This window comes from Syngnathus floridae, chromosome 2 (assembly GCF_059516105.1).
Source record: "Syngnathus floridae isolate MCC-2025c chromosome 2, RoL_Sflo_1.0, whole genome shotgun sequence".
NCBI classification, from domain to species: Eukaryota; Metazoa; Chordata; class Actinopteri; order Syngnathiformes; family Syngnathidae; genus Syngnathus; species Syngnathus floridae.
Window position 1 is genome coordinate 25,384,400 of NC_142414.1, and position 27,802 is coordinate 25,412,201.

The 27,802-nt window shown below is 42.7% G+C and overlaps 4 protein-coding genes across 6 annotated transcripts in view; 3 read left to right on the forward strand and 1 right to left on the reverse strand.

Moving 5' to 3' along the window:
• Window positions 1–9,249, forward strand: part of LOC148402770 (adenylate cyclase type 6-like) — a 30,544-nt gene extending 21,295 nt beyond the window's left edge. The window contains exons 5-23 of the mRNA XM_088397518.1: window positions 192–313; window positions 891–1,002; window positions 1,576–1,703; window positions 2,770–2,928; window positions 2,998–3,139; window positions 3,216–3,344; window positions 4,057–4,085; window positions 4,162–4,309; window positions 4,378–4,475; window positions 4,580–4,667; window positions 4,759–4,875; window positions 5,455–5,607; window positions 5,751–5,926; window positions 6,003–6,032; window positions 6,102–6,234; window positions 6,447–6,710; window positions 7,213–7,417; window positions 7,537–7,661; window positions 7,948–9,249. Coding sequence (XP_088253644.1) covers window positions 192–313; window positions 891–1,002; window positions 1,576–1,703; window positions 2,770–2,928; window positions 2,998–3,139; window positions 3,216–3,344; window positions 4,057–4,085; window positions 4,162–4,309; window positions 4,378–4,475; window positions 4,580–4,667; window positions 4,759–4,875; window positions 5,455–5,607; window positions 5,751–5,926; window positions 6,003–6,032; window positions 6,102–6,234; window positions 6,447–6,710; window positions 7,213–7,417; window positions 7,537–7,661; window positions 7,948–8,076 — 2,487 coding nt within the window. The 3' untranslated portion in view covers window positions 8,077–9,249. The remainder of the gene's footprint in view (window positions 1–191; window positions 314–890; window positions 1,003–1,575; window positions 1,704–2,769; window positions 2,929–2,997; window positions 3,140–3,215; window positions 3,345–4,056; window positions 4,086–4,161; window positions 4,310–4,377; window positions 4,476–4,579; window positions 4,668–4,758; window positions 4,876–5,454; window positions 5,608–5,750; window positions 5,927–6,002; window positions 6,033–6,101; window positions 6,235–6,446; window positions 6,711–7,212; window positions 7,418–7,536; window positions 7,662–7,947) is intronic.
• Window positions 9,250–9,965: 716 nt separating this feature from the next.
• Window positions 9,966–17,104, forward strand: galnt6 (UDP-N-acetyl-alpha-D-galactosamine:polypeptide N-acetylgalactosaminyltransferase 6 (GalNAc-T6)). 2 transcript variants are annotated; one of them, XM_088397551.1, is made up of 11 exons: window positions 9,966–10,090; window positions 11,273–11,643; window positions 11,998–12,170; window positions 12,339–12,488; window positions 12,854–13,088; window positions 13,262–13,379; window positions 13,453–13,653; window positions 14,411–14,542; window positions 14,624–14,725; window positions 15,370–15,528; window positions 15,610–17,104. In XM_088397551.1, exons 2-11 carry the CDS (start codon window positions 11,342–11,344, stop codon window positions 15,721–15,723), a joined length of 1,686 nt encoding a protein of 561 aa, XP_088253677.1. In that variant the 5' UTR covers window positions 9,966–10,090; window positions 11,273–11,341; the 3' UTR covers window positions 15,724–17,104. The 2 variants fall into 2 exon arrangements, with proteins under 2 accessions (XP_088253677.1, XP_088253671.1); XM_088397545.1 differs by lacking the exon at window positions 9,966–10,090 and having other exon boundaries at window positions 10,936–11,643.
• Window positions 17,105–17,681: 577 nt separating this feature from the next.
• LOC148402776 (glucose-6-phosphate 1-dehydrogenase-like) lies at window positions 17,682–21,235 on the forward strand. Of its 2 annotated transcripts, none has more exons than XM_088397602.1 (12): window positions 17,682–17,920; window positions 18,245–18,282; window positions 18,351–18,459; window positions 18,545–18,762; window positions 18,896–19,057; window positions 19,157–19,282; window positions 19,367–19,460; window positions 19,590–19,776; window positions 20,099–20,334; window positions 20,568–20,644; window positions 20,729–20,821; window positions 21,090–21,235. In XM_088397602.1, the coding sequence occupies exons 1-12, from the start codon at window positions 17,786–17,788 to the stop codon at window positions 21,175–21,177; spliced, it is 1,563 nt and encodes a 520-aa protein (XP_088253728.1). In that variant the 5' UTR covers window positions 17,682–17,785; the 3' UTR covers window positions 21,178–21,235. The 2 variants fall into 2 exon arrangements, with proteins under 2 accessions (XP_088253728.1, XP_088253738.1); XM_088397612.1 differs by having other exon boundaries at window positions 17,684–17,920; window positions 18,899–19,057.
• A 370-nt stretch (window positions 21,236–21,605) lies between these two features.
• Window positions 21,606–26,201, reverse strand: LOC148402777 (ceramide kinase). The gene is made up of 13 exons (XM_088397580.1): window positions 26,004–26,201; window positions 24,980–25,075; window positions 24,745–24,882; window positions 24,551–24,679; window positions 24,399–24,462; window positions 24,193–24,338; window positions 24,032–24,106; window positions 23,320–23,472; window positions 23,134–23,239; window positions 22,936–23,039; window positions 22,593–22,789; window positions 21,877–22,190; window positions 21,606–21,790 (listed from the first exon to the last, which is right to left on the reverse strand). The coding sequence occupies exons 1-13, from the start codon at window positions 26,107–26,109 to the stop codon at window positions 21,709–21,711; spliced, it is 1,710 nt and encodes a 569-aa protein (XP_088253706.1). The 5' UTR covers window positions 26,110–26,201; the 3' UTR covers window positions 21,606–21,708.
• Window positions 26,202–27,802: the final 1,601 nt, after the last annotated feature.

Genomic DNA, 27,802 nt, shown 5'->3' on the forward strand with positions numbered 1-27,802 from the left:
TCTCATTTGTCTAAGCTTTCCCAGGTCGACAATATGTTTAGCGGTATAACGCGCATCAGCGAGTTTCAGAGTAGCACATTCCCACACCCACACACACACACCGACGAGGCAACGTGACTCATCGCACCTTCTTAACGTTGCAAATGCGCCTCCATAGACGTTCTTCTTTCATTTCTCTCGCTTTCTCTCAGGAGCGCCTCCTACTGTCAGTGCTTCCCAGGCACGTCGCCATGGAGATGAAAGCTGACATCAATGCCAAGAAAGAAGATATGATGTTCCATAAGATCTACATTCAAAAACATGACAATGTTAGGTAAAGTCAGCACACCCATGCTTAAAAACATTACCGACAAAATGTCACATGATGCATATTACTCATGATTGTCAACTGACACTCATTCATTATTTTGTATTAGTTCCCACGATGGTTGCAATTCAATATCAGGGCTTTGTCTTCAATGACGCTAACATGCTACTATGGATCGACACAAGCATGGAAAAAAGTCCACGTGATGCAATAATTAGCTTTTTCGATAAGCGAAAAGATCATCTAAAATGAGATTTGTGATTTCTTCACGCTTTTACTTTTACAGGCCGAGCACTCTTTTCACCCGCAACTGAACCAGCCTGAACAATCCGCCTATTAGTCGTGCGATGTGCATTTAAGGTTGCCGTGGCGATTGACGATCGGGAACAAAGAAACGAGGTCGCTGCTTGGTCGCCGTTTAAATGTGACCCAAATTCTATAGTGTGGTGCCAGGTCATTATTTGTTTAAATGTGCCCAAACATTAACTGGTGACCGGTTTGTTCACATGGTAGCTTAAGTGCTACGTTAGCGCTAGCCATGCTTATTGTTTCTGTGTGTGTGTCTGTGTGTGTTTCCATGCAGCATCTTGTTTGCAGACATCGAGGGCTTTACCAGCCTGGCGTCTCAGTGCACGGCGCAGGAACTTGTCATGACGCTCAACGAGCTGTTTGCCCGTTTCGATAAATTGGCATCGGTGAGAGCCTGCACCACCGCAGAGGTCATGTGACCCTGAGAGAGGGGCATTGCGCAACACATCACTTACACTGAAATGAATCTGATGAGTCATCTCTTACATATAGATTAGTTATAGATTAAATTACATTACATTATATTACATTACAATTCATTACATTACCGTATTTTCCGGACTATAAGGCGCACCGAACTATAAGGCGCACCATTAATGCATCATGTCAGATTTTTAATCCAAATCAAATCATTCTCCATTTGATCTTTTTTACTTCAACTTCAGTCGCAACAAATTACTTTATAATCACAAAATAATGATCCATAGTCTTTTTGATTCATGATTCATAGTCTTCAGCGGACCACTTATGATTGATTTCAGGACACAATGCTTCGGGCTAGTTTAAATTTGGTCCATTTATAAGGCGCACTGTCGGCTTTTGAGAAAATGTTAGGTTTTTAGGTGCACCTTATAGTCCGGAAAATACGGTACATTTGATACAACAGCTGTCACAATTCCACCCCAAAGCAGATGACATCTGCAAAGGCAGTAATTCCGAATGTCCTGGCTACTACGCAGGAGAATCACTGCCTCCGCATCAAGATCCTGGGGGATTGCTACTACTGTGTATCGGGGCTGCCAGAACCTCGGGCTGACCACGCCCACTGCTGCGTGGAGATGGGCGTGGATATGATTGAAGCCATCTCGTAAGTCAGTCGCAACGCCGTTTCCTGTCATTTCTCTTCATGCTCTTCTAAAACTTCACATTGTGAGTACTTGAGTTTGTTGTGCCCTGGGTGATTGACAAAAAAAAAAAAAAATTGGGGAATGAACAATTGGCTTATTTATAAAGTAAATAAAAAGCGTCTTTATCATCAGTTACCAGAGGTGGGGGTGCCTCCAGTCACATGACTTAACTCGAGTTTGACTGAACTCGGCAATTTTAGAACTTGGTACTTGGTTGGCCGATAGATGCAGACTTTTTTACCATACCGATTAAAATCATTCTGACTGACCATCTTGAGTCAACTGTTTCCATGTGATGTGGTTTTTTTTTTTTTACATGCGTCACGAGATGAATCCGAAAAGCCGAAAAGACAGATGCAGAATCTGCAGCTATTGATTCTAGTAATCTAGCGATTATTTACATCGATTAATCAAGTAATCGGATAAAACATCCTTTTTTTTTTTTTTTTTTATATTAAGACTTTCCTCAAGATTTTTACTCTTGTATGTATTCTTTACTGCACAACCAACATTGTAACATTTTAAAAGATCAAATTATTCAAATTACTCGATGAATCGTTTCAGCCCTAATTTGGATCAAAGTAAACATAACATGATTTATTTTGTCAATTTAGCACAATAGTCGCCATTGAAGTACAGTGATCCCTCGCTACTTCGCGTTTCGTTTATCGCGGCTTCACTACATCGTGGATTTTTTTTTCCAAATTAAAAAAACATTTAAAAGTCAAAATAAAACTTCTAAATTGAGGAAACATGTGTCTAACCTTTAGGACAATGTAGTCTTGCTCCAAATGTTCGTTTACATTCCTTTAGAAGTCCGTTTTCGCGTGTTAGCACAATTGCGAACTAGCGTCTTTCCGCTAACTCGTTAGCCTGCCCAGTACTTCTTGTCGGTGACCGTACTTCTCAGATTTCACTTATCGCGGGGGGTTTTCGGAACCAATTATCCGCGATAAACGAGGGATTACTGTATTTGACCCAGCCTGGCTATTCCGATCGAACCATTAACATGTCGTCTGTCGGCAGACTGGTGAGAGAAGTGACGGGCGTCAACGTCAACATGCGAGTGGGCATCCACAGCGGGCGCGTCCACTGCGGCGTGCTGGGTCTACGCAAGTGGCAGTTTGACGTGTGGTCCAACGACGTGACGCTCGCCAATCAAATGGAGGCCGGCGGGAAGGCCGGGTTAGTTCCTCGGCACTCATGTATGCTGCCATCCATAGTCCAGTTTCTGATTCTGTGCATGTGTCTTAGACGCATCCACATCACCAAAGCTACTCTTCAATACCTCAACGAGGATTACGAAGTAGAGCCCGGCTTCGGAGGGGAGAGGAACGCCTACTTGAAAGAGAACAACATTGAAACTTTTTTGGTGCTCGGTTGCAGTCAGAAAAGGGTGGGTTGATTTGAAGACCTCCAAAAATGACGCAAAGGATCAACGGCTACAGAATCTTCTGCATGTTTGTTTTCAGAAAGAGGAGAAAGCCATGATGGCAAAAATGCAGCGAGCGCGGGCAAACTCCGCCGAGGGATTGATGCCGCGTTGGGTGCCTGATAGATCCTTCGCCAGAACCAAGGAGTCCAAAGTCTTCAGGCAGATGGTGAGATTCTTCAGACAAAACAAAAACAATTTGAATTTTACATGACCTGAAGTAATTAGAATGTGTTAATCTAATTTAATTTTAGTTAATTAATTCAGTTAATTTTATTGTATTATTTTTCCAAGGGATAAAAATAGTAATAGTTTGCCTTGAAAACATCAAAAAAATTTCCAATTTTTTTTTTATTTTTTTATGCCTCACAACACCAAAATGCAAACAGGCAAGTTTTAGTTCATTAATTCAGTTAATTTTATTGTGTTATCTTTCCAAGGGATAAAAATGGCAATAGTTTGCCTAAAAATTGTAAAAAAAAAAAAAATACTTATTTATTATTATTATTAATATTTATTATTTATTTATTTGTTTATTTATTTATTTATTTGTTTTTGCCTCACTACACAAAATTGCAAACAGGCAAGTTTTCTGCAACTTCCAAACCAAAATCCTTGAATAGGTGAATTTGCATATCCCGCCGGCGCCTCCCCAGCACATTTTTTTTCCCTGGAAAGTCTCCATGAACAAGTATCGTTGGCCTCCTCCTCGTTTCCTTTTCGTCTCTGCGGGATTTGCACCCTTGCGGCAAAGACAGTCTGTAATTTGCAACCTCCGAGCATTAATTAAAACATCGGCGTGTCTCCTGGGGATTATGTAGCTGCGCATGTCTGAGCTGCTCTCTGTAGCCACACCGTAATCTCCATTTGGCGTTTTTCAGGGTATCGACGAAGCATCCAGCAAGGACAAGTGAGTCTTTTTTTTTTTTTTAATGATTATTTTCTTTTGTTTTCTTGCTAACCCATGATGGAAATGTCCTTTGAAGCCGTTGCGCTCAGGAGGCCCTGAACCCCGAAGATGAGGTGGATGAGTTCCTGGGCCGAGCCATCGACGCTCGTAGCATCGACCAGCTACGCAAAGACCACGTCAAGAACTTCCTGCTCACCTTTCAAACTGCTGAATTGGAGAAAAAAGTACGTGCGGCCATTTTAGATCACACCTTTGCTTTCAACTTGGTTGTCATTTGTTTTTTCGTCGTCAGTACTCTAAAAAGGTGGACGACGGCTTCGGCGGCTACGTGGCCTGCACCCTTTTGGTTTTTTGCTGCATCTGTATCATTCAGATGATCGTTTTAAAAATGTAAGCAGCTCTCGCCTTTCCCATCTTGGACTTTTTATCAACTTGATGAGTTCAACATCCGCCCTAATGAGCTTCTTGAATTTTTTTCCTCGTCTCTTCCGCAGAACGCCGCTTATGCTGGGTCTTTATATTAGCATCTTCATCATCTTAACCAACATCCTCTTCATCTGTTCAATCTACTCCTGCATCAAAGTAAGCGAGACATAATCTCACCATCTGGCAGTCGCGCGATTGCAGCTAACGTGGCGTCCGCTCTTTATCTGTCTGTCTGTCCATCTCGAAGCTATTCCCAGTCGCCTTGCAGACGCTAACCAAGAAGATCGTGCAGTCCCGCGCAAACAGCACGATGGTGGCGGTCTTCACCATCCTCCTCCTCTTCATCGCTTCCTTTGCTAACATGGTACGCTTTGACATGTTTTGGTTTCACTCATAATTGATTCATGTCATTTTTCACGTAGCGCGGTGGGTGAGTGGTTCGGATGTCTGCCTCACAGGCAGAGGGAGATGACTCGAGTCCATGTGCACCTTGTCCCTGTGCTTGCACTTGTCTACCATATTTTCCGCACTATAAGGCGCACCGGATTATAAGGCGCACCTTCAATAAATGACCCATTTTAAATCTTTATTCATATATAAGGCGCACCGGATTATAAGGCGCATAGAATAAATAACTCAACGTTGCTCAAACGTTAACGCAATCACAATATAGTAACACTCGAAATAGTGACAACAAGAACAATATATCAATAACTCAACGTTGCTCAAACGTTAATATCACACAACACACAAAATAAACACGTAAAGCTTACTTTAATAAATTAGTCCTCATCCACAAATCCATATTGGTCCATATATAAGGTGCACCGGATTATAAGGCGCACTGTCGGCTTTTGAGGTTTTTAGATGCGGCTTATAGTACGGAAAATACGGTACTTTATCACCTAACGTTTTTTCTAATGTAAAATTCCTGATCTTCTAGTTTACATGCAGCAGAACTGAACTGAAGGACTGCGTAGCTGAGGAACAGCGGAACACGACGGTGACGCTCTGTCTGCTGCACAACCTCACCAAGACGGCAAAAGACGGCCTCAACGTGTGTTCCGGCCATGTCATACCTTGCCCTTTCCCTCAGGTCGGTCTCGTTAGTTTTCAATCTGCTGCTACATTATTCCGTATGTCTGAAGACAGCGAGGTTGTCCAAAAATGAGTCAGATGAATTTAATGTTGACTTTGCTGTGCATTGTGTGGCTGACCGGTGGACCGCCCTTACTGCAGTATTTCAGCTACAGCGTCCTGCTGACCTTGCTGGTCTGCTCGGTGTTCCTCCACATCAGCAGCATCGGGAAGTTAGCGCTCACGCTGCTCATCCAGCTCGTCTTTCTCCTGCTGGTGGAGTGGCCTCAGGTGGTCCTCTTCGACAACGCCGACCTGCTGGTCAAAGCCATCTCGCTGTAAGTCAACAAACACACTATATTTTTTTACAGCGCAATGACGGGAAAGCTAATTTCATGTTTTTGTTTTTTACAGGCCTGCTTTCAATGCAACAGCGGAACAGTGGTAAGTGGACTTGTTATCTTTCGATGCCTCTCTTAATGCTGATGATGAACTGGTGAACTCTTGCCACAGCCTGGAGAGTGTGACCAAAGTGCCGCTGAAGGTCATGACCCCTGTCATCCTGACCGTCTTTGTCCTGGCACTGTACTTGCACGGCCAGCAGGTGGAGTCCACCGCACGACTCGACTTCCTCTGGAAGCTGCAGGTATTTTTAAAAAAAGTTTTATACAAGTTAAAAAAGAAATACCGTATTTTCCGCGCTATAAGGGTTAGGGTTAGGGTTAGCCGCCTTATAATCCGGTGCGCCTTATAGTGCGGAAAATACGGTAATTAAATTGAGGGCACCTTCTGGACTTCTGTGACTCCCTCCAGTATCCAAATAGGAAGTAAACCCTCTGCCTTGTCCCCCCTCCCCAGGCCACTGAGGAGAAGGAGGAGATGGAGGAGCTGCAGGCGTACAACCGCCGCTTGCTCCACAACATCCTGCCCAAAGATGTCGCCGCCCACTTCCTGGCTCGCGAGCGGCTTAACGACGAGCTGTACTACCAGTCGTGCGAGTGCGTGGCAGTCATGTTTGCCTCCATCTGCAACTTCTCCGAGTTCTACGTGGAGCTGGAGGGCAACAACGAGGGCGTCGAGTGCCTCCGGCTGCTCAACGAGATCATCGCTGATTTCGACGAGGTATGAGGGTGATGGGCAAAATGATTCGACTTGGATTACAAGTTGGTCTTGTTAGAAGATGTCACTCTTTTTTAATATGCTTTGTTTTTGTGTGTTGCTGCACCGGTTGTTTGCATTTCCAGCTATGCTAATTTAAATTAGCCCGTCTATGAGGTTTTACATTATATGTTAGCATTATGCTAGCTTTCTTTTGATATTACATTTCTTGGTTGAAAATGTTGGTGTTTAGATGTTATTTTGTGTGGCAGTTTTATTGTAAATTTTATGTGATTATACTTTATGTAAAAAAGAAACCCAACCATTTTTTGGGTTTTGTTTATTAAATGAAATGTTTGATTTTCTTTTTTTGCATTCATAGTCCAGCTAAAAATATTTTAGCTGAATAATTGACTATTTGATGATAAATTTCAATTGCATAAGCAACTTTTTAAACTTTCAGTAGGTTCATCTTCCCTGTTATATTGTCTTATTGTTATTGTTAAATCAAACCTCTGCTTCCCAGATCATCAGTGAGGAGAGATTCCGTCAGGTGGAAAAAATCAAAACCATCGGTTCCACTTACATGGCCGCCTCCGGCCTCAACGTTTCCAGCTACGACCGAGAAGGTCGCTCGCACATCCTAGCGCTGGCCGACTACGCCATGAGGCTCAGGGAGCAGATGAAATACATCAACGAGCACTCTTTCAACAATTTCCAGATGAAAATCGGTAAGCTGTGTCGATTTTACAGCTTGGATTCTGCCATTCGTTTTACTCCAGTCGCCATTCGGAAAGTTTTTTTTTTTTAGTTATATGTTTCTGACAAATTACTGGGTTGTGCTCCTCAGGGCTGAACATGGGACCAGTCGTGGCCGGGGTGATTGGAGCCAGGAAGCCTCAATATGATATCTGGGGGAACACAGTCAATGTGGCTAGTCGCATGGACAGCACCGGGGTACCAGACTACATTCAGGTAACACACTTTTAGAAACACACACTAAGAAGTTTATAAATGAATTCCACTGCCACAAGGAAGAACATTGAGCAATGCTGCCACCTGTTGTACAGAACATTTTTCTCCATTGGAAAGGGACAAGCAGATCTTGAGGCGCTCCATCTTTGGGTGTTGCTTTTAATGACTAAATTTTAAAATCAAAGAAGAGCACAACTGAAGTGTCAGTATAGATAAAGTAGACCTCGTTTAGGAGCTTTCAGATGCTCAAAAGCTATTTTAAATTCATGTGGATGTTCTTTCCCAGGTGACCACAGACCTTTACCACGTGCTGGCCAACAATGGCTACCAGCTGGACTGCAGAGGACTGGTCAAGGTGAAGGGCAAAGGGGAAATGACCACTTACTTCCTGACCAGTGGCCCCCCTAGCAGCTAACCATGGACACCCCCCCTAAAAAAAAAAAAAAAAAAAAAAAAACACCCCACAGGGTTGACAAATGCTGTTAGTGTCTTGTCCCCTACACACACACACACACACACACGCAGGGCTCTGTTGGTGGTGTTTGAAGGCTTTTTTTTTTGCACAAGCGAGCACAAAGCCCAGTTGCCTTAGGACGGGAGTGTGCTTGTTGTGTGTGAGCTGTACAAGTATTTTCTCTGGACTCCTAATTTATTTTTATTTCTTCCGTGCAGATGGTTTTTTTAGTGATGTACAGTACAAAAAAGGATAAGCTAGAAATATTATGAAGGAAGAACACGACCAAAGAACAACACTGAGACTCTGTCCCAAGTATGCTCATTTAATCGTGTTTGTGCCGTCAAGTCACTGAGGGACACACACGCACGCACACACGTGGACGAAATCACCGCAGATAACGAGTGCAAACAATACGCTTGACGTGCGTGTGTGTGTGTATACGTGAGAGTGTGTGTGTGAGTGAGTGAAACAGACTGCTGAACTTTTCCTACGACGAAGCATACTGTAACTTTTCACTGTGAGTTTTTACTATATGCGATCATGCTTTCTTTGCATGGTTCCTATTCATCTCCAGAACTTCTGGTAGATCGCAAGAGGATCATGTCCACTTTGACGCCAATGTTATTCCAAGCAAAAAGATTTCAACGCAAAAGTATATTTTTTGAAGAGATTTAGGACAGAGCGCTTACACGGCGACTTTTTTTTTTTTTTTTTGCCTTGATGTGAACCAGTCGCAATGGACCAATTTTCCAGACTTGTTTTCGTCACCCCCTCAAACTGTCCGTCGAATGTATGTCAGAACAAAAACGTGATATGACCACTGAAGGACACGAGACACTTTGGGATTTCCGTTTGCTGCAAATGAATACAGTGTACTTGCGCTGTACATGCACTGCAATGTTTAGGAGCTGACTTTTTCCGTGGAGGTCCAAAATATTTATGCCTTAAAAGGTGACGCCTTTGCCTGAAAAGTCAACCAAATACCCCTTAATCGTTATTTCTCCGATAGGACCGCAGCAAAATGAATTATTTTTTTTGCCTTACTTGTGTGTCCCTTTCTTGTCTCTTGGTGCACTTCTACAGCACGACTGTAGCATCTATTTTACAAAATAAAAGAAAATTGTCCAACTATTTCTGTGAAATGCTCCACTTTGAAATTGCTCTCATTTAAATGCAGCTCAGATTCAGTAACTTGAGAACGCCTTCCTCTTCTCCTTTTCCCCAAATAAATCCATCTAAGGTTTCAAGAGGCCCGTGCAATGGAGAACGTGTAATTGCTTGCACATGAATTATGCATTTCTGGCCAGCCCGTGGCCAAGTTCTCACATCGCTCCATGCTGTACATTAATTAAGTCTCATAAATTCTCGTTAATCCCCTTGTGAAATAGCCGCCGTGTTACTAGATCACCATGTACTCTTGGCAAATTGATGGGCATAACAAAACAGAGCTTGTTTGACATTGCGAACGAGGCTCCAGTCCAATTTGAAACACAGGTGTCTTTTAGGAGATACTTTTCGCAAATCTACTGATTGATTATTTGGTTAAATGCTAATTATTCACCAAAAACATCCCTAAATTGGTGTTTTCCGTTCCAAGAAAACGACTGGGTCTTCAATTTGTGACGTCACAAAGCCACCCCCATACCGCCCTTCCAAACTAAACTGTCCCCGCGACTAGTTTATATTCTGATTTTTGGTGCGTCAAATAAATTATAAAATGTTTCCACATACTCCCTGAAGTGTCATCATGTAGAAGCCATTTCTATTTGGTGTTGTTTTTACTATGTAGTTTTGAGCTGTCCTACTTTGTGAGCGGTCACTGAACGTATCTTAAGTCTACTGACAAACATGTGACCGGAAATAAACATATTTTTGAAAATTAACATTTTTGCATAAAACTCGCGCGTTTGACCTGTGAGCGGATGTTCCGCTTCGTGCCAGTAGGTGGCGCGCTACCACCACTCCTGTGTAGGTGAGTGATGATCGTCGCTTTCTTTTTTTCTTTATTTAAACCGTCATTATTCTTGTGCAATGCGTCGGGTCACTTGTATAATGCAACTGTAACGATACAATGATGTTTTTATTGATTGTGAGATTACAAGAAAGATATGTAATCGTTTAAAACGCAGTTTTAAATGTTTGGCATACTGCGAATAGCAAATTGCTAACTTTGTTGTCTGCTAGCCAAAACATTGAGCTGCATTGCATTTGTTTACAGAGCAGCTTGACAACTTGTAAGATTTCCTTGTTTCAATGTTTACCCAACATTGTGGGTTCTATAGGGGACTTTTGTTCTAAAAAAAATAAATAAATACAAATGCAAGTTATTTTTTTACTAGCTGTCTGCGACCCCACATTTTTGGGTCCCCATTTGGCCAGTTGAGAATCACTGTTTTGGGTTTCAAGTGGCTAGCATGTTAGCATGTAGCAACCCATTAAATCCTTTATATTTGCTTTAGCCCTCTCTATACTCATTTTCTAATGTGCAACCCTTATTATTTGACCTTAGTGCTTTCTCTTGAAAGAAATATAAATATGTGACTCTAATGAGCACATGCGGCTTCGTAAATGCTAAAATGGATAATTTCATCCCAACTTATTCTGTTTATGTGTTTGTTTTTCTAAGTATCGTCTTTGTTTTTCTTTGAATATTTTAATATGTTAAACAAAGCCGGTCGGTGGCCGCTTTGAATGACACGTGAGTAAATAAATGATGGCCGAGAGTAAGAGTGAGTTTCCGTGTTCACTTCAGACCGCCAACATTGCAGCACTTAGATCCTGTTTCGGCAATCCAGGAAACAGGTCTTGCTGTAAGGCCCAATGGTGTGACGTAGAAGTAGCCACGCGTCAGGTGTCACTTCAGCTGGTCGGGTGGTTGGTTCACTAGCTTGAGCTAGCCTAGCTGCAGTCACGTGGGTCCTGCGGCTGGCAGGTGTGATGTTGAGCAATGCTGCTGCGTTGACACCTGAAGGGAGTCGGTTGAGCAAATGTCACCTTGATGACTCATTTGCCACCACTTCCTCAAATCACTTTACGCAGTCGCGCTCCACGTTGAGGCTGAAGCATGCGTCTGTTCCCCCGACGTCGCATGGCCCCCCTGAAACTGGCTGTTATAGGGGGGGCTTTCTTCATGTTGGCCTTGTTGGTTCTCCAGAAGGACACGGACACCTCGTTATCCACAGAACCCTCGCTGTGGGAACGGGTACCGAAGAACGACAAGGTGATGGTCCTGGTCCGAGAGGCTGCCAAAAACTTGGGCTTCCAGATTCCTCAGCCGGGCGCGACGGGGAGGATCGCTTGCTCCGTTGGTTTATACAGCAAGGATGAGCTCAAGCCTCACATCGAGAGACCGCCTCAGAACCCCAACGCGCCTGGTGCAAATGGAGAAGCCTTTGAAAAAAAAAATCTATCTCCTGAGGAGACCAAGGAGAAGGAGGCGGGCATGACCAAGCATTGCTTCAATGCGTTTGCCAGTGACCGCATCTCGCTTAGCCGGAGCCTTGGCAACGACACTCGCCCTCCAGAGTAAGATATCACTTGGTTTAACAATCTTTGAGTCCCCCGATTGATTGATATCCGCCATTGGTGTGACATCTCTAATTTGATTGGACGTTTCTATTGATTGGAAACACCAACCTTGATACGTAGCTAAAATACGGAATAATTCATTTAAATGTAGAATAAAAGTGAGGACGCTGATTATCATACAACTGCAAGTGCCTTACTTTTTCTTCTAATATTTCTAATGAGAAACGCTAGCAGTTGGCATGCTAACGTTTTGCCACAATACTAGCTGATTGATCGGCTTCATTAGCCTACATATTCACTTCAGGTCATATTTTTCATGGATGAAATGTTAACGTGTCCACTCTGTCCCAGGTGCTTGGCCCAGACGTTTTCCCGCTGCCCTCCGCTGCCCGACACCAGCGTGATCATCGTGTTCCACAACGAAGCCTGGTCCACGCTACTCCGAACGGTCTACAGCGTCATGCACACGTCACCTGCCATCTTGCTCAAAGAAATCATCCTGGTGGACGATGCCAGCACTGAAGGTGAGAGACCAGCAAATGAAAATGAAGAAAGCCACATTATCTGGTTATCAGAAGAAAGGAATTATTCGTGAACGTTTTTCAATTGCGGCAATACCGATACTTTTCAATCTCCTGGTACAGTTTTGCTGATATTGCGCCAATTGATGTGAAAAAATGGCCTTTCTCAAGAGTACCTGCAGAAGCACCTGGAGGAGTACGTCCACGACATGAAGATTGTCCGTGTGCTGAGGCAGCGGGAGAGGAAGGGACTGGTGGCGGCCCGGCTGCTGGGCGCCAGCATCGCCCAAGGCCAAGTGCTCACCTTCCTTGATGCGCACTGTAAGCATTTTACTTTATTACTTTTTTCAACCTCTGAAGAAGCGAACACAATTTAAAAAAAAAAAAAAAAAGATGCAAATAGAGACGACAGAAGAAAAAAATTGGTGATGTTGAGAAACGGTTATGCATAGTTTTTTTTCTTCACTGTGTCTAAATAGCTAAATCAAAATAATATTTTTACTTTTGTACGAAAGCAACAACATTTCAGAATTCAGTGTTTGCACTGAAGTAAAAAGGTGAATTTCCTGCAATATTTGCCAGATTTAAAAGTTGACAGTTTGGAACTTTAATGTTACATCAGACAAACAAAATTCAGAATAAAAGAATCTGATTATAAACCAAATTCTGATTTGATGTACTTGAAGGTGAGTGTTTCCACGGGTGGCTGGAGCCGCTAATGAGCCGTATTGCGGAGGAACCAACGGCGGTGGTCAGTCCGCACATCGTCTCCATCGACCTCAACACGTTTAAATTCAAGAAGCCTGTAGCCAACCTGCATTACCAAACCCGAGGTTCCTTCGACTGGGCCTTGACCTTTACCTGGGAGTCCATCCCCGCCGACATCTACAAGTTGCGCAATAATGACACCTATCCAATTAAGTAAGTACTGGCACTCCACGGCTAATTTGAGTTCTTCATTCAGTACACGTAAAAAGGATTGTTCGATTTTTGCTTCCTCAAGCGAAGTAGCCTACAGAATCAAATCGTTTTTATTCTGGTACTGGCTTCATCCATTTATTCCGTTTTTTTCTTCTTACCTGTGAATATTTCAGAACACCCACTTTTGCCGGCGGTCTCTTTTCCATTTCAAAGAGCTACTTTGAACACATCGGAACATATGATGAACAGATGGAGATTTGGGGTGGTGAAAATGTGGAGATGTCCTTCCGGGTCAGTCTCCCCCCCTTATTCTCTTTACAAATGTCATTTCATGGATTGTCATAGCTGTGTTATGTATGTCCAGGTGTGGCAGTGCGGCGGTCAGCTGGAGATCCTTCCTTGTTCCGTGGTGGGCCACGTCTTCCGCACCAAGAGTCCGCACACTTTCCCCAAAGGCACCGACGTCATCGTTCGTAACCAAGTGCGCCTGGCCGAGGTCTGGATGGACGACTACAAAACGATCTTCTATCGTCGCAACAATAGGGCCAGCGCCATGGCTCGTGAGGTGACCATTTCTTCATGTGGGAGGAGCTTCTAGACACCACTATGTAGATTTGGAGTTCTCCACAAAGGCGTCTACTTTTCAAATTTTACTCCGACAAAAGGAAAAGATACTCATCCAATTTGGAACATTCCTTCACAAGAAGCAAGTTTGTGACTTTTTGAAATTGTTTGCGGAAGTGTTGGCGAAACAAACCCTGACAACAAACAAAATTCGGATGAACAAGTTGTTTTGCTTCCAGGCAAGTGGAGGACCGGTTGGGATTCTAAACGGCCATTCCCCACCATGCCTGCCAGCAACAACAAAATAAATGTGGGGGGACACACCCACCGAGCTATAAATACTCCACACCTAAAAACGTGCAGAAGCTTTTTGTGTTAAAGGTGAATTGTTGTTAACAAACAAGGTGGACCGTTTGTTTGTTGTTGAACCGTTGCTGGTTGTTCCTTAGAAGCATTCACAGTGCTCCAATTTTGAAAGCATGCGACTCATTCGTCACATTAATTCTTTTGTATCTCACATCATGTATTTTTAGAGCGTACGTCTTCCATCATTCTGTTAGTGGGCGTGTTATCAAACTGGAACGTCTCCTCCACTGTGTGTCAAAGCCCAAACTGAGTCAAAAGAATCTCAGAAACAGGACGCTCTTTTGTCAAAATTGTCTTTTTATTTGTGTTTTGAAAATTACAAACACAAAAATGTTTCATGTTCTCGCTATGGGCTGCACTGCCATTGAATTGAAATGCGTTTGCGGTTGTAGCACGCATACGGGAACATCTCCAGTCGTCTGAAACTGAGAGAGAGCTTACACTGCAAGAACTTCTCCTGGTACCTAAACACCATCTACCCCGAGATGCACATTCCTGAGATCCATCCATTAAAATATGGAGCAGTAAGTCAGCTTTGCTTTTATTGCTGCAAGTGGATGTGGAGCGAATGTAGAGCTTCTCCCTCCTTTATTGTTTGCTTCCAGATAAGGAATGCCGGATCTAAAACATGCCTGGACGTCGGTAATACCAACCCAGAAGGGAAATCTGTTATCATGTATCAATGTCACAACCAGGGAGGCAACCAGGTACACAACTCAATGTACTCGCCGTACCTCCAAGTTGGACTTCATTAATCGACAACAAACCAATTATCAAATGAATGTTCTTGTATTTTAATAGTCGAGTAATTGTTTATAAAAAAATTTTTTAGTGGAGGTTCATCCAAATCTACTGATTTTCAGATACTCAAAAAGAATAATTCTCTATTTTATGTAATCTTTCATGAAAGCAGACTGATTTATCTTTTGTATTTAATCAAAATAAGGCATTTGCAAACATCTGCTTTTACTTTGGAAAATAATGGCTATCAAACATCTGTGTGTAATATTGCCCAACTATTGTTTAGTTCTTGTTTTAATCACTAAATAATACCAAATAAACAAAAATAACTGGTAAATAAAAAGTAATCTGGGGGAAAAAATGAACACACTTTAATGAAAAAAAAATTTTATTCGATTATTTGATTTATCAATCGATAAAATAATTAATTAAAAAAAAACTTTTTAAACACTCCATCTATTGTAATAATTATTTTACCCATTTTAATCATTTACTCATTTTAATTATTTGAATCATTTTACCCCCATGAGGCAACATTTAAGCCAGGAGGTATTTGTACTTTGTCACTTGCCAGCAGTGTAATGGAGGCCTCGTCTATGATCTTTCCCAGTACTTTGAATATACGGCCAACAAGGAGCTCCGCCATAACATCCGGCACGAGTTGTGTCTTCAAGTGTCACTTAATCCAGAGGCGGTGAAGATCGAGAAATGTACCCTGAAAAGAGGGGCCTCGAAGTCGTCGGCAAACCAGGAGTGGATCTTCACACAGGTCCGTTTGCCTCCATGTGTTTGAGCTTAGCGACCCGGTGCGATACAGTCTGACGATACTTTTCCTTTCCTACCTCTTCAGGAGAACCTCCTGAAGAATACCATCAGTGGGAAATGCTTAAAGGTGAAAGAAAAGGTGGTCATGATGGACAAGTGTAACGCTTGGAACGACAACCAGCGCTGGAGCTTCAGCTGACATCCTTCAAACAGTCCAACTGGACTCATGAGGTTTTGGCACCAGACTCACATAGATGCACTTGGATTGGCTGCTTTAAAGATAAGTCGGCTTTGGGTGCCTCAAAAGTGGTCATCAGAGTCAAGGCTATTTTTTCTTTCACGATGGACTTCCTCTGGTGGTGGTAGCTGTGATGATGGAAGTACAATAAGTTAAGTAAAATACTGTAATAGACAAGCTAGGAAGACTTTGGCCAGACGCTAACTTGTTAGTGGTTTGATTTTAACATGGAGATAGAAAACCTTCTGTTTTCCATTTTAAAGCATAAAAAGGAAGGAAGTGGAATTGAGCAGCTTTCTCGCAGTGTTATTTTTTTTTTTTGTCTCAGAACAGATATCAGCATGTTCAAGAAAGTCCCATTTCATTTTAGATTTTTGTAAGGGCCACAAGGTGTTCATATTTTGAATATTCTATTTTAAATATGTTTAAAAAAAACTTTTACAGCATTGTCTATCAAAATTATTACGCAATGTGTGTCATTTTTAATTCAGATTGATGATGAAGGCCTTTATTTGAAAAATCATATAACTGTTGGAGAAGTGGTTTAATGATATAATAATAGTTATAAAATAAGATTTGTATTCGACAACGACAAAAATCATTACCTCCAACTTCATGAGGCAACATGGCGTGTCAAAATAGAGAATCGACAAATGTCGGATTCCTGTTTGCTCGCTGTTTGTCTCGTTGACCTATGACTAAACGACAACTGTCAAAGGACCGGCACTCTGCTAAATGTTTGCTCAGCAATTGTATAGAGCAAGAAACATTCCTGACAATTGTGTCAAGTGGAGGTGTTGCAAAACCAGATCCGCCACAACGTGTATTTCCATCCTGCTTGACTAGTGCAAGCAACAGCAGTGTCACGTCTCGTCCCCAGGTTGCCATGGTTTCTCTTTGCGTCGCCCCTCCCCTCCTGTGTCACCTCAATCAATGCAACCGAGGTCACCTGCCTCGTGTTTCGGTTTTTCGTATTTAAGTCCTGTCTGCCCCTCACTCCCTGTCGGATCATTGTCATGTCTTGATTTCTCCATGTCCTGTTGTTTTCTTGTCTCACGTTCCGGTCGGTCAGTCTAGTTATTGTTTTGTCAGTTGTTGTCTTGATGTCTTTTTGGTTCCTGTTGTTCTTAATGTCTTCATGTCTTTTTTGTTTCACGTCTTTGTCTGTTGTTGGTTTTGTTAGTAAGTTATGTCAGTTCGCCGAGTCTGTCCTTGAGTTCTTCAATAAACTCTGGTCCATGCTGCATTTGCTCGCCCTGCTCCATTCCGATCCAGCTTTGATGAACACTCACACAAATGGAGCTAAGTGCTGTTAATTTATTTTAATACATGGAATGTCAAACGTATGTAGCCAAACATTAATTTATTTCAAAACATGGAATGTCAAACGTATGTTTTACATGGTGCCGTCTGTAAGGAAAAATTTTAATTTTGCCACATGGACAGGGTAGTTATTTTTTTTACTTGGCCCCAGATCCTCAAACATACATGTAAAACATTTTTTTAAAAAGCACAAACTATGTTAAAAAGTTTTTGAGGAGAATAAATGAAATGAAATTTTAACTAACTGGAGTGAGCCTAAAATTAATCCTATCATATTGTGTTATCCTTAAAGATCATATTGTAAAAATGGTTGAATAGTTTATATGGGAAGGGTGAAGATAATCATTGAGGAAATTGTATTTGGCCATAATTAGAATATTGTGGCTTGCTGGGTGAGGCCTGGATCTGAGATCTACCACAATGTTACGTAATAATCAGTGAAATAATGATATTGTATGTCATCAGAATTACAGTGAATTAAAAGCGAATCCTATTTAGTCGTAATTGCTTCCATCTGATCAATACATTTCGGAATTGTATTGGGAGGCTTGTAGTCCCCCTTTTCGCCAGTAGGTAGCGGCATAAGCCGTTTTTTTTTTCTTTCTTTTTTTTTTTTTTTTGTGCAAGGCGACGATGACTTTTCACTCTGCTCCTTTGCGTGCCTGTGTGTGTGTCATGTCTCCACAGAGGCTGAGAGCTGATGGACGTGAAAACGAAGGAAAGGAAGAACTCCGAGCCGTTAAGCCGCTCGGAGGTTTTCAGCCAGCTCCGGAGAGAACTCCATGGACACCTTCAATCCGATCATTCCAACATCTTTATCATCCTGGGCGCTTCGGTCAGTGCAATTTTTTTCTTAACCGATTTAATCTTCTTTCAAGAATATTACTTATTCACAGAAGGTCAACCCCTTCACCCAACAATGCAAAAAGAGGACTTTAGATCGCCTACAAAGTTGGAAAAAGTGGCGTGTTCGTATGAATGCGCGTGTATTTACTTGCAAATGGAATGTGGTCAAAGTCTGCAAGTCTGCTCCCCCCCTCCCCCCTCCCTCTCACTTTTTCTCACTCCGCTGACCTTTGGACCTCTCATTCATACCTACTCAACAATTATTATCATTTTGAATCAGATTTAGTCATAACCAATCTATTTGATTCCATAGGGAGATCTTGCTAAGAAGAAGATCTACTCAACCTTATGGTGAGTCTGATGAAAGAAAAAAAAATTCAATTCAATTTAATTTGTTGGACTCAAGTGTGTTCTCTTAGGTGGCTTTTCCGTGATGGCCTGCTTCCAGAAGACACGTACTTTGTGGGTTTCGCAAGATCTAACTTAACAGTGGAGGACATCAAGATAGCGTGCCTGCCTTACATGAAGGTAGCCTTTGTTGTTTTTTTTATTTCTAAAACTTGCCCTAGCATGCCACCAGGCAAGCAGTCATTCCGTACGTTTCTATCTTAAGGTGACTGATGGCGAGGGTGAGCGCCTCTCCACCTTCTTCAGCAGGAACTCGTACCTGAGCGGTCGCTATGACGACGCCGTTTCCTTTCGCAAGCTCGACGCTCATGTGTCCTCTCTGCCCGGCGGAGCTGAGGCCAACCGGCTTTTCTACTTGGCGCTGCCTCCAACCGTCTACCACCATGTCTGCACAAACATCAGCGCCCATTGCATGAGCACCAAGTCAGTTTACACACACACACACACATGATCGATGTGTTTCTGGTTCCTGGCACGTCAGCGAGGACACGCTGACAAATTAGAACGAATGGCCAAAATCAATGATCCACCTCATCACCAACCTTCATGTTCCCAGCAGAGGTTGGAACCGACTCATCGTTGAGAAGCCTTTCGGACGGGACCTGCAGAGTTCCCAGGACCTGTCGGCACACATGGCCTCGCTCTTTGCAGAGGAGCAGATCTACCGCATTGACCACTACCTGGGCAAAGAGATGGTCCAGAACCTCATGGTCCTCAGGTAAGCATGAAGGCAACTTGTTCTCTGTCATGTCTGAACATGGCAAGGAGAAAGGCCAGCTGAGGTTAATATTGATGTGTTCACTTTTATTTCTTGCAGGTTTGGCAATCGCATTTTTGGACCGATTTGGAACAGGAACAGCGTGTCGTGTGTGGTGCTAACCTTCAAAGAACCTTTCGGGACCTATGGACGAGGAGGATACTTTGATAACTTTGGCATCATTCGGTGAGCGAGCCGTGCTGGAGAGAAGTTTATGAATTTGACTATTGTGTTTTGTTTTTATCTAATTTTTTTTTAATATGAACGTAGAGACGTGATGCAAAATCATCTCCTCCAGATGCTCTGCTTGGCCGCCATGGAGAAGCCCACCTCCACCGGGCCAGATGACGTCAGGAATGAGAAGGTAACAGTGGGGATGGCACAATATCAAATCAAAACAAAATCGCTACAGAGAAATTAATTTTAACAAAATCATGCAAAGCAAAAAAAAAAACAGTTCTTTCTTCACACTCATGAACTTGTTCTTCTCAAGGTGAAGGTGTTAAAGTGCATCACTCCCGTGGATGCGTCCCAGGTGGTGCTCGGCCAGTATGTGGGGGACCCCGAGGGCGACGATCTTGCCAAGTTGGGTTACCTTGACGACCCCAGCGTCCCCGAAGGCTCCCGCACGCCCACCTTTGCCACCGCCGTGCTTTACGTGAACAACGAAAGATGGGACGGTAAAGAGGAGACCCTCACTTCAAAATATTTCTTTTACGTTTGTTGCATGGATGGTGACCACCATCACTCATTTATTTTTTATAAATTACATTAAACCCTCCCTTTCTTTTTGCACGATACAGTTTTTGACTGCCGCGACTAATACTCCAGAGCGACAAATATTCCAGAGCAACAAATAGCTGAAAAATCCAGTAATTAGTTTTAATTACTGAATTTGAACTCTAAGCCTTAAAAATGACTTTAATGAAAAATCTCAAGTTAATAATGCAACAATATTGCGTTTGTCAATATTTGAGATGTTTCTCTTTTGCTCCTTCTCAGGTGTGCCTTTCATCCTGCGCTGCGGTAAAGCTCTGAACGAGCGCAAGGCGGAGCTGCGGCTGCAGTTCACCGACGTCCCGGGCGACATTTTCGCAAATGAATGTCAGCGGAACGAGCTGGTGGTACGCGTGCAGCCTGACGAAGCCATCTACCTGAAGATGACCACCAAGAGGCCCGGGGGCCACTTTAGCCCAGAGGAGACCGAGCTGGACCTCACTTACAGAAGCAGATACAAGGTAACCTCCTTTTTTTTTTTTTTTTGATGGCAGCACGGTGGACAAGCGGTTAGCACATCTGCCTCACAGCTTTGAGGTTCCAATCTGGGCTGTGGACTTCCTGTGTGGAGTTGACATCACCTTCACCTTATGCCCCGCCCACATTCTTAAATCCCTATGTTAGCATGAATTCACGAACAAAAACGTTAGAGCCAAGCACATCCAAAGAAACATCTCCCGTCTGGTCCCGGCAGAACGTGAAGCTTCCGGATGCGTACGAGAGGCTCCTCCTGGACGTGATCTGCGGAAATCAGATGCATTTCGTCCGAAGGTTTCCATCACATGCATCACAGCTTGTCTGTTCCTGAAATGTTGTGCGCTCACTTTCTTTTCCTCCACTTTTTTTTTTCCTTAGCGATGAGTTACGGGAAGCCTGGCGAATTTTTACCCCGCTCCTCCACCAAATTGAAGAGAAGAAGACACGTCCCTTACCTTACAAATACGGGAGGTGAGTCATTTTCTCGTATTCCAAATATGATGCATCGGTATTTTCCTCAAAAATAATTTCACTTCTGAATTTTCATGTGCTGTGAAGTGCACCCAGAATCTCTACTAACCAATTTTTTACTTTCTTTTTAATTGACTGTGATTCTTTCTGTTCATTTCCATAATTTCCTATGGGAAAACTGTTTTACTATTGGAACACTTTTGGATTATTTGTGATGTTCCGCAAATAATCATCCCACTATGATTCTCGTTTGTTCTTTTATGCTCAGTCGCGGCCCAAGCGAAGCCGACGAGCTGGTGAGGACGGCTGGATTCCGCTACGAAGGGAAATACAAGTGGGTGCAACCTCACTTGTGATGCGCATCTAGCGCCACTATTGACACATTTAGAAACATAAAGGTCAATGAAAATGTCACTTCTATGACTTATTGTTGTCCATTTTGTTCTGCATACTTCACACATTCACCTCACTGCACAGGAAACATCTCAGTTCCAATGAGTGTCAGAAAAATTCATTTCCTGCACGACCTCGTTCAAAGTTCAGTTCATAAATTTTAAAAATTAACTTGCTCAGTTCATCATTGAAATTTTATCAACTAAGTTCATCGTTCCAAAAATAAAAAGTTCATAGTTCTTTTCTTCCCACAATCAAAAAAAATCCTAGTTTTAAACGCTATCCCTAATTTGAAACCCTACTCAACAGCAGAGGGCGCTATAATATAGAATAAACTTGCCAAATAGCTTTCAGGTCCCCCTGCCTCTCAAATGAGGATAAACACGCTGGGTATATATAAAAATAGTTTATTGAATTCACTGTGGTGGATAAAAATAGCATTTGGCGAACCGCTTCTCGAAAGACTTCCTTTCTTCTTTTGCCGCCATGGTTCTTCACATGAGCCCATTTTCTGGATGCATGGTCGCTGCGTCTTCAATGCCCCTTGCGTAAAGCCGCACCAGCTGCCCGTGAATCCTGATGGACCGACAAGAACATGCTGAATCAATCCTGTCAACTAAAAATGCATCAAGAACTTATCACGAGCTTGACAAAGACGTCACCTGCAGAGGATGTCAGTGAAGGGCAGAATCTCCCCGTCGCAGTTCCACACGGACGTCGTGGGAGCGCTGCTGCAGCACACTCCGCAGAGGACGCCGCACGTCGCTTTGGGTGGTTGCACGGGTTTGGTAGTCAGGTGCTGCTGAGATCCATTCCTGCTTAGGTCCTCCTTGTATTCTCTCTTCTCTTCCTCCTCTTCTTCTTCTTCATCTGGACAGGGTTCTCCCACCTTCTTGTACGCGTCGTCTTCTTCACCAGAGGATACAGAGAAGCGAATTGCCTTCACTCGGTGGACCTCCACAAACGGGAGATCAAACTAAGCACAATGAGGTAAATAAGAAAATCAGCAATCATATTTACTGTTAAATATGTAGAATTTAATTTGAATGTTATGTTTTTCACAAAAGTCTTTCACTTTCACTTATGGGAAAAGGGGATGACGTTATTCAAAACAAGTTTGCTTATTTTCCTCCCTGTAGGGAATTCACACATAACACAATGATAAAAAAAATTTAAAAAATAGAAAAAGAAATTAAAAAATAAGTGATTCCGGCAACCACTGTAAAATATTGACAATTGCAATTTAAATAATAATTTCAAGTATTACTGTAAGTCAACAAAATAATTCAAATGCGCACACTTTCAAAAACTACAAAGACAAATCATCCTGAAAACTAATTTTCAACGAATAGATATGAGGACTACTTGCTGGTATTACCTGGTCCTGTGAGCTGGTGTGCCTGTAGAGGTACTTGAGGAAGCCCAGCGGGTGCGAGTCCCAAACCAGGATGAGGTCGCCCGTTCCGTCGGCCAGGTGAGCCGAGGGCGAGAGGCCCAGAGGGCTTTTGGGACACGAGCACGACATGCAAGTCAGAGACACGCAGCGGAAGCGGCCCTCCACCCTCACCCAGTCACCTGAAGCGGAGGTACACATACAAAAATATTCAGACGGAAATCTTCCGATTATTCTTTTGGTTGTAAGGTGAGAAAAATAGACATTTACGATTCAATGCTGTTGTCAAGTGCGTTTGTGTGAATGTGTGCATGAGAAATTGTGTTACCCTCTGAGTCACTGCTGCTCTGGCTAAGGTAGGAGCTGCAGAGTGAGTTTGAATCTGCAGATTGGGGGAAAAACCTATCCCTGCTCCTGGAACACACATCGCACCTACACACAAAAACGCACAAACATGCAAAACGACAGACGTGTGAGTAGGCACACACGTTAAAATATCAAACATTTTCAATTCCTAATTGGTGACCCTGAAAGGCAGTGTGTCTTGTCCCTCGGGCTGGAAAGCATGGGGTCCGCCGGCAGGAAGTGAACCACGCCCTTGTAGCTTCTGTTGCTCAGGTACACCATAGCGCCTGCGCCGACGACACACGTTGATGAGGTCATTCCAAAGCCTTCACGTGCTTTTTTTTTGTTCGCCACTCTGCGCTCTTACCGGCGTAATCGTATCGGAGCGGTCCCATCCAGCGTTTTTTTTCGCTCTGGGCCAGCACGTCGCCGTAGAAGCCGTAACCCAGCAGGGACACGGAGTAGCGCACCAGAGTGTTGGAATGATGCACTGAACAAACGTCCAAAGGCTGAGAGTCGCCTGTAAACACAACAAAACCAACTCGGCGTCACTGTTTAGCCCTTTCGTACCAAAAGTTATAACTTGGATCTATCTGTCTATCTGTCTATCTCTCCATTTATCCATTTATTTATTTATTTATTTATTTATTTATTTATTTATTTATTTATTTATTTATTTATTTATTTAATCTATCTATCCATTTATCTCTCCATTTATCCATTTTTTTTTAATTTATTTCATTTAATTATCCAATGACGTGTAAAGCTGAAGTGACAATATCATTTATTAATTTAATTTAATCTAATTTAATCTAATCTATCTATCTATCCATCCATTTATCCATTTATTTATTTATTTCATTTATTTCATTTCATTATCCAATGATGATGTGCAAAGCTGAAGTGACAATATCAATTATTAATTTAATTTAATCTAATTTAATTTAGTTATTCTCTACCAATGATGATGTGCCAAGCTGAAGTGACAATATTTAATTTAATTATTCTCTTTACCAATGATGATGTGCAAAGCTGAAGTGACAAAATTTAATTTAATTGAATTGAATTATTCTCTTTACCAATGATGATGTGCAAAGCTGAAGTGACGGGATCGATGACCCCCACGGTGGCGTAGCACACACAGTCTGTGGAGCCTAATGAGAAGGAAAAAAGAAACAACAAAAAACAATGAAGACACTATACTAACATAATCGGTGTCGTTTTTTTGTTAGGCGCCGACCTGCCGGGATGATGCCGATATGGAGCGGACACACTTGTAACACAGCGGACGGCTCGTTCTCGCACAGGCCCGCCTCTTGTTGCGTGCGACCAATCACGCCGTGGAGCACCTCGCTGAACATGCCGTCGCCACCGACGCACACCACGCTGTGGCACGCACAAATATAAATAAAGGCAAGTCACACACACACACATATATACACTTACCCGTCGAAGCCTGTGAGATCTTTTTTGAGGAGGTGGTCTCGAGCCTGATTGGCTCGCTCTGTTACTAAACGAAAAAATAAAGAATGGCATCAGAATATGAATTATATGAGGACCATGGTAAAAATTGGAAACGATTAGGTGTGATCTCCTACCGATGACTTGAGAGCTGATTCCAGCCAGCTCAAAGAGAGGAGCAACCAGAGAGTCGAAGATTTGCTTTCCTTTCTTCTTCCCTCCAAATGGATTGATAAAAACCAATAATCTGCTTGGACGCAAAGGACCTGAAAGAGGATGGAGATTTTATTTTCAACCATACATGCAGTATTGGTTTGAGGCGACTGCTTACAATGAGTTTTGAGAGCCGCTCTCAGATGATTGGTCCATTGGTCTCTCAGGACCCGACTCGGACAGGTAAACTGGGTGTGGCCCAGTCGCCATAGCAACCCCCGGGAGCTCCCGCTGCTCACACGCTTCACGTAGAACACTGATGGGAAGGGAAACGAAATTAACCAGGAGAATTGCTTAATCATGGCAGAAGGTATGTGATTTCAAATCGATGGGAAAAAAAAGGGAGAACACACCAGTAAAGTCTTTGTCGGAGTCCTCTGCCGACTTGCGGGGCAGGACGCTAACTCGCCCCTCCTCCACGCCGACGACATCCGCCACCGACACCGAAACTGAAAACCAAGCGTAAGGAAACACGAGAAAGTCAACAATCTGCTGTTTTCCATTCAAGGCGTGCGGCCATAAAGTACGTTTGATTGACAACACTTTTGCTTACAAAGAATAATCAAAAGTGATTCTGTGGTCACAATTATTATTTTTTAGGATCTATAAAGGAATACTTATGAAAAGTCCACACACCCCTTTTCGAATGTAGTAAAAAAAAACGGATTATGACTAAATAACACATTTTAGAAAGTTTGCTTTGTACCAAAAATAAATCATTTAAATTAACCAATCATTTTCAAACTCCTGGCACCAGACAACACTCAGGTTGCTCTAGTAGGCTTTCCCTTACATTATTTTCTTTTCCTTACATAAAAGTTTCAGGAAGCACGCGCTATTTGGACGGTGTTGAGAGCAAGTTGGGTACTCCCATTGCAATCTCCACCTGACACCTCAGTTACAGGAGATCATCTATCACACTTGGGCTCGTTGATGCTGTTGAACCGGTTGTGCGTGTTTTGCCGCTCTTCCTTCAAGTGCTTATAGTTGACAACCTTATACTACTCTCCAATTACAAATAATACGACATTTCCACCACATGTCGTGGTTTACAACTGCCAAATGCAAAAAAAAAAAAGAAGTGCATGGAAGCAGATGCACAGGGGTTTTGATTCCCGGTTTATTTTGACTAGTTGTGGCAAAAGCATTAAGTGTATAATACTTGGGATTTTTTTTTTTTTTACTATAAATAAAACATTTCCAATCATCCACTTCCAAAACTTATCTTCCCGCAGTTTTCTGCAAACAAAAGTGAGAACATGATTTTTTTATTTTATTTTTTTAATGAGCTCGTTTGTTATAGACGACTTTAGAAAACGAACTGGAGAGTTTTGTGTTTGTCTGTGAATGCGAGGGATGAGTGAAAGTGCGACGTACTTGTTTTGTGATGACGGTTCTTGTGATCAACTCGGGTCCACTTGAAAGTCCAGCCGGTGAGGGAGGCTCGGTAGCGCCTGTTGGCGAGCCACAAGCTCGACTCCATCCGGACGCCACACTTGGCCCACTTGCAGCTTTGCCACCTTCTTCACTGACAAGTTGCGAGCAGGAGCCGCAATGTGCACATGCTGGACCAATGAGTGGGCGCGGTGCTGCAGTGTTGGCTCGTGAGTCAGATCGGTTCAAAAGAACGACTCTTTTCAGTGAACGAGAGTGAACGAATCATTCGTTCTTTTTTCAGTTCATATGACTTTAGCCAGTAGGTGTCGGTAATGCCCATTGAAGCTGGTGCCACCTCGCCGTAAAATAAAACGAAGAAGAAAGTGCCGTGACTTCCGGTTCACGAACGAGTCGTGAATTGTATTTCCAGTTCACCAACGAACGAATCAGTGAGTGAGTGATTCGCATTTCCAGTTCATCGCGAGAACGGATCAGTGAGGGAACGAATGCTGACTTTCCCGTTCGCGAACGAGTCAATGGGTGAACTGCCTTCCTTCCCGTGCATCAACGGATCAGTCAGTGAACGTGTTGCGTGAACTATGTAAGGCAGAATGTCGATTTACGATTTGCCAAGAAAAGAAAGAACCACTCACTGAAACACCACTCTTCTTGTATGCGCGTTTTCTCCAAGCTAACGGCTAACTTTATTGCATGAAGGGATGCGCTGTTGTTTTTTTGCGCTGCTAAATATTGTTTCCAATATATCTACTGCAATTTCACATTGGATTGCTGGTTTGAAATTTACTTTTAATTTTATTATTATTATTTTTAAATAAACATTTATGTTAAAACATGTCTGGTGTTTTATTCCTTGTTTTTATTTTTTGGGGCATGAAAACAAAAATCTGACATTTGGTTAACTGCTTTATATTGTCCACAATTTCTTCAATATGACAATATGTGTAGGTACACCTCATGGACACTAAAAATAGGTACACTACACGAGGTAAAAAAATAAATAAATAAAGAGAAGGTTGATTGCACAATAACAGCACATTTAATTATGTGCTTGCAACGGGGATCGAACCAAGGTCTTACCGAGAAAGAGCCCGTGTCACTCACCAGTGGACTATTTGGACCCGAAAGACAATAGTCGTCTGCACCGTTTTGTACTACTGATGTGCATTCCAGTTCTTAAGTGAGCTGAATCTTTAGAATCGGTTCACTCACCCTAACCTCCTGATTGGCTGTTTGATCTGTGACGTCACTTGGACACTCCATTAGGTACACCGCCATTTTCAAGTGTACCTAATAACAGGCCACTTTATTAGGGAAATATCATGGTCAAAGTTCACAGGTGTCAAGCTCTCGTCCTCAGGGCCGCATTCCAACATGTTTTCCAAGATAATAAAGTGGCCTGTTATTAGGTACACTTGAAAATGGTGGTGAACCTAATGGAGTGTCCATGTGATTCCCTCGTTAAGCGCACCTGCGTGAAAAGTTTTTGGTCACTTTCACGTTCTACAGGAGCTAAAACTTTTCACGCAGGTGCGCTTAACGAGGGAATCACACGGACACTCCATTAGGTACACTGCCATTTTCAAGTGTACCTAATAACAGGCCACTTTATTTGGGAACTATCATGGTCAAAGGTCACGTGTCAAGCTCTAGTCCTTGGGGCCGCGTTCCAACATGTTTTCCAAGTGACCCTCGTTAAGCGCAGGTGCGTGAAAAGTTTTAGCTTCTTTCACGTTCAAAAGGAGCTAAAAGTTTTCACGCACCTGCACTTAACGAGGGAA

Coding starts and splice junctions, on each gene's coding strand:
- galnt6 (XM_088397545.1), top strand. CDS start 11,183: ATGCGTCTGTTCCCCCGACGTCGCATGGCCCCCCTGAAACTGGCTGTT. Junction 13,654..14,410: donor CCAGCGCCATGGCTCGTGAG/GTGACCATTTCT, acceptor TTGCGGTTGTAG/CACGCATACGGGAACATCTC. Junction 14,543..14,623: donor ATCCATTAAAATATGGAGCA/GTAAGTCAGCTT, acceptor GTTTGCTTCCAG/ATAAGGAATGCCGGATCTAA.
- LOC148402777 (XM_088397580.1), bottom strand. CDS start 26,109: ATGGAGTCGAGCTTGTGGCTCGCCAACAGGCGCTACCGAGCCTCCCTC. Junction 23,473..24,031: donor AGCTTTGCACATCATCATTG/GTAAAGAGAATA, acceptor TTGTGTTTACAG/GCGACTCTCAGCCTTTGGAC. Junction 22,191..22,592: donor ACACCAGCTCACAGGACCAG/GTAATACCAGCA, acceptor CATTGTGCTTAG/TTTGATCTCCCGTTTGTGGA.
- LOC148402776 (XM_088397602.1), top strand. CDS start 17,786: ATGGACGTGAAAACGAAGGAAAGGAAGAACTCCGAGCCGTTAAGCCGC. Junction 19,461..19,589: donor ATGACGTCAGGAATGAGAAG/GTAACAGTGGGG, acceptor GTTCTTCTCAAG/GTGAAGGTGTTAAAGTGCAT. Junction 20,335..20,567: donor CTTACAGAAGCAGATACAAG/GTAACCTCCTTT, acceptor TGGTCCCGGCAG/AACGTGAAGCTTCCGGATGC.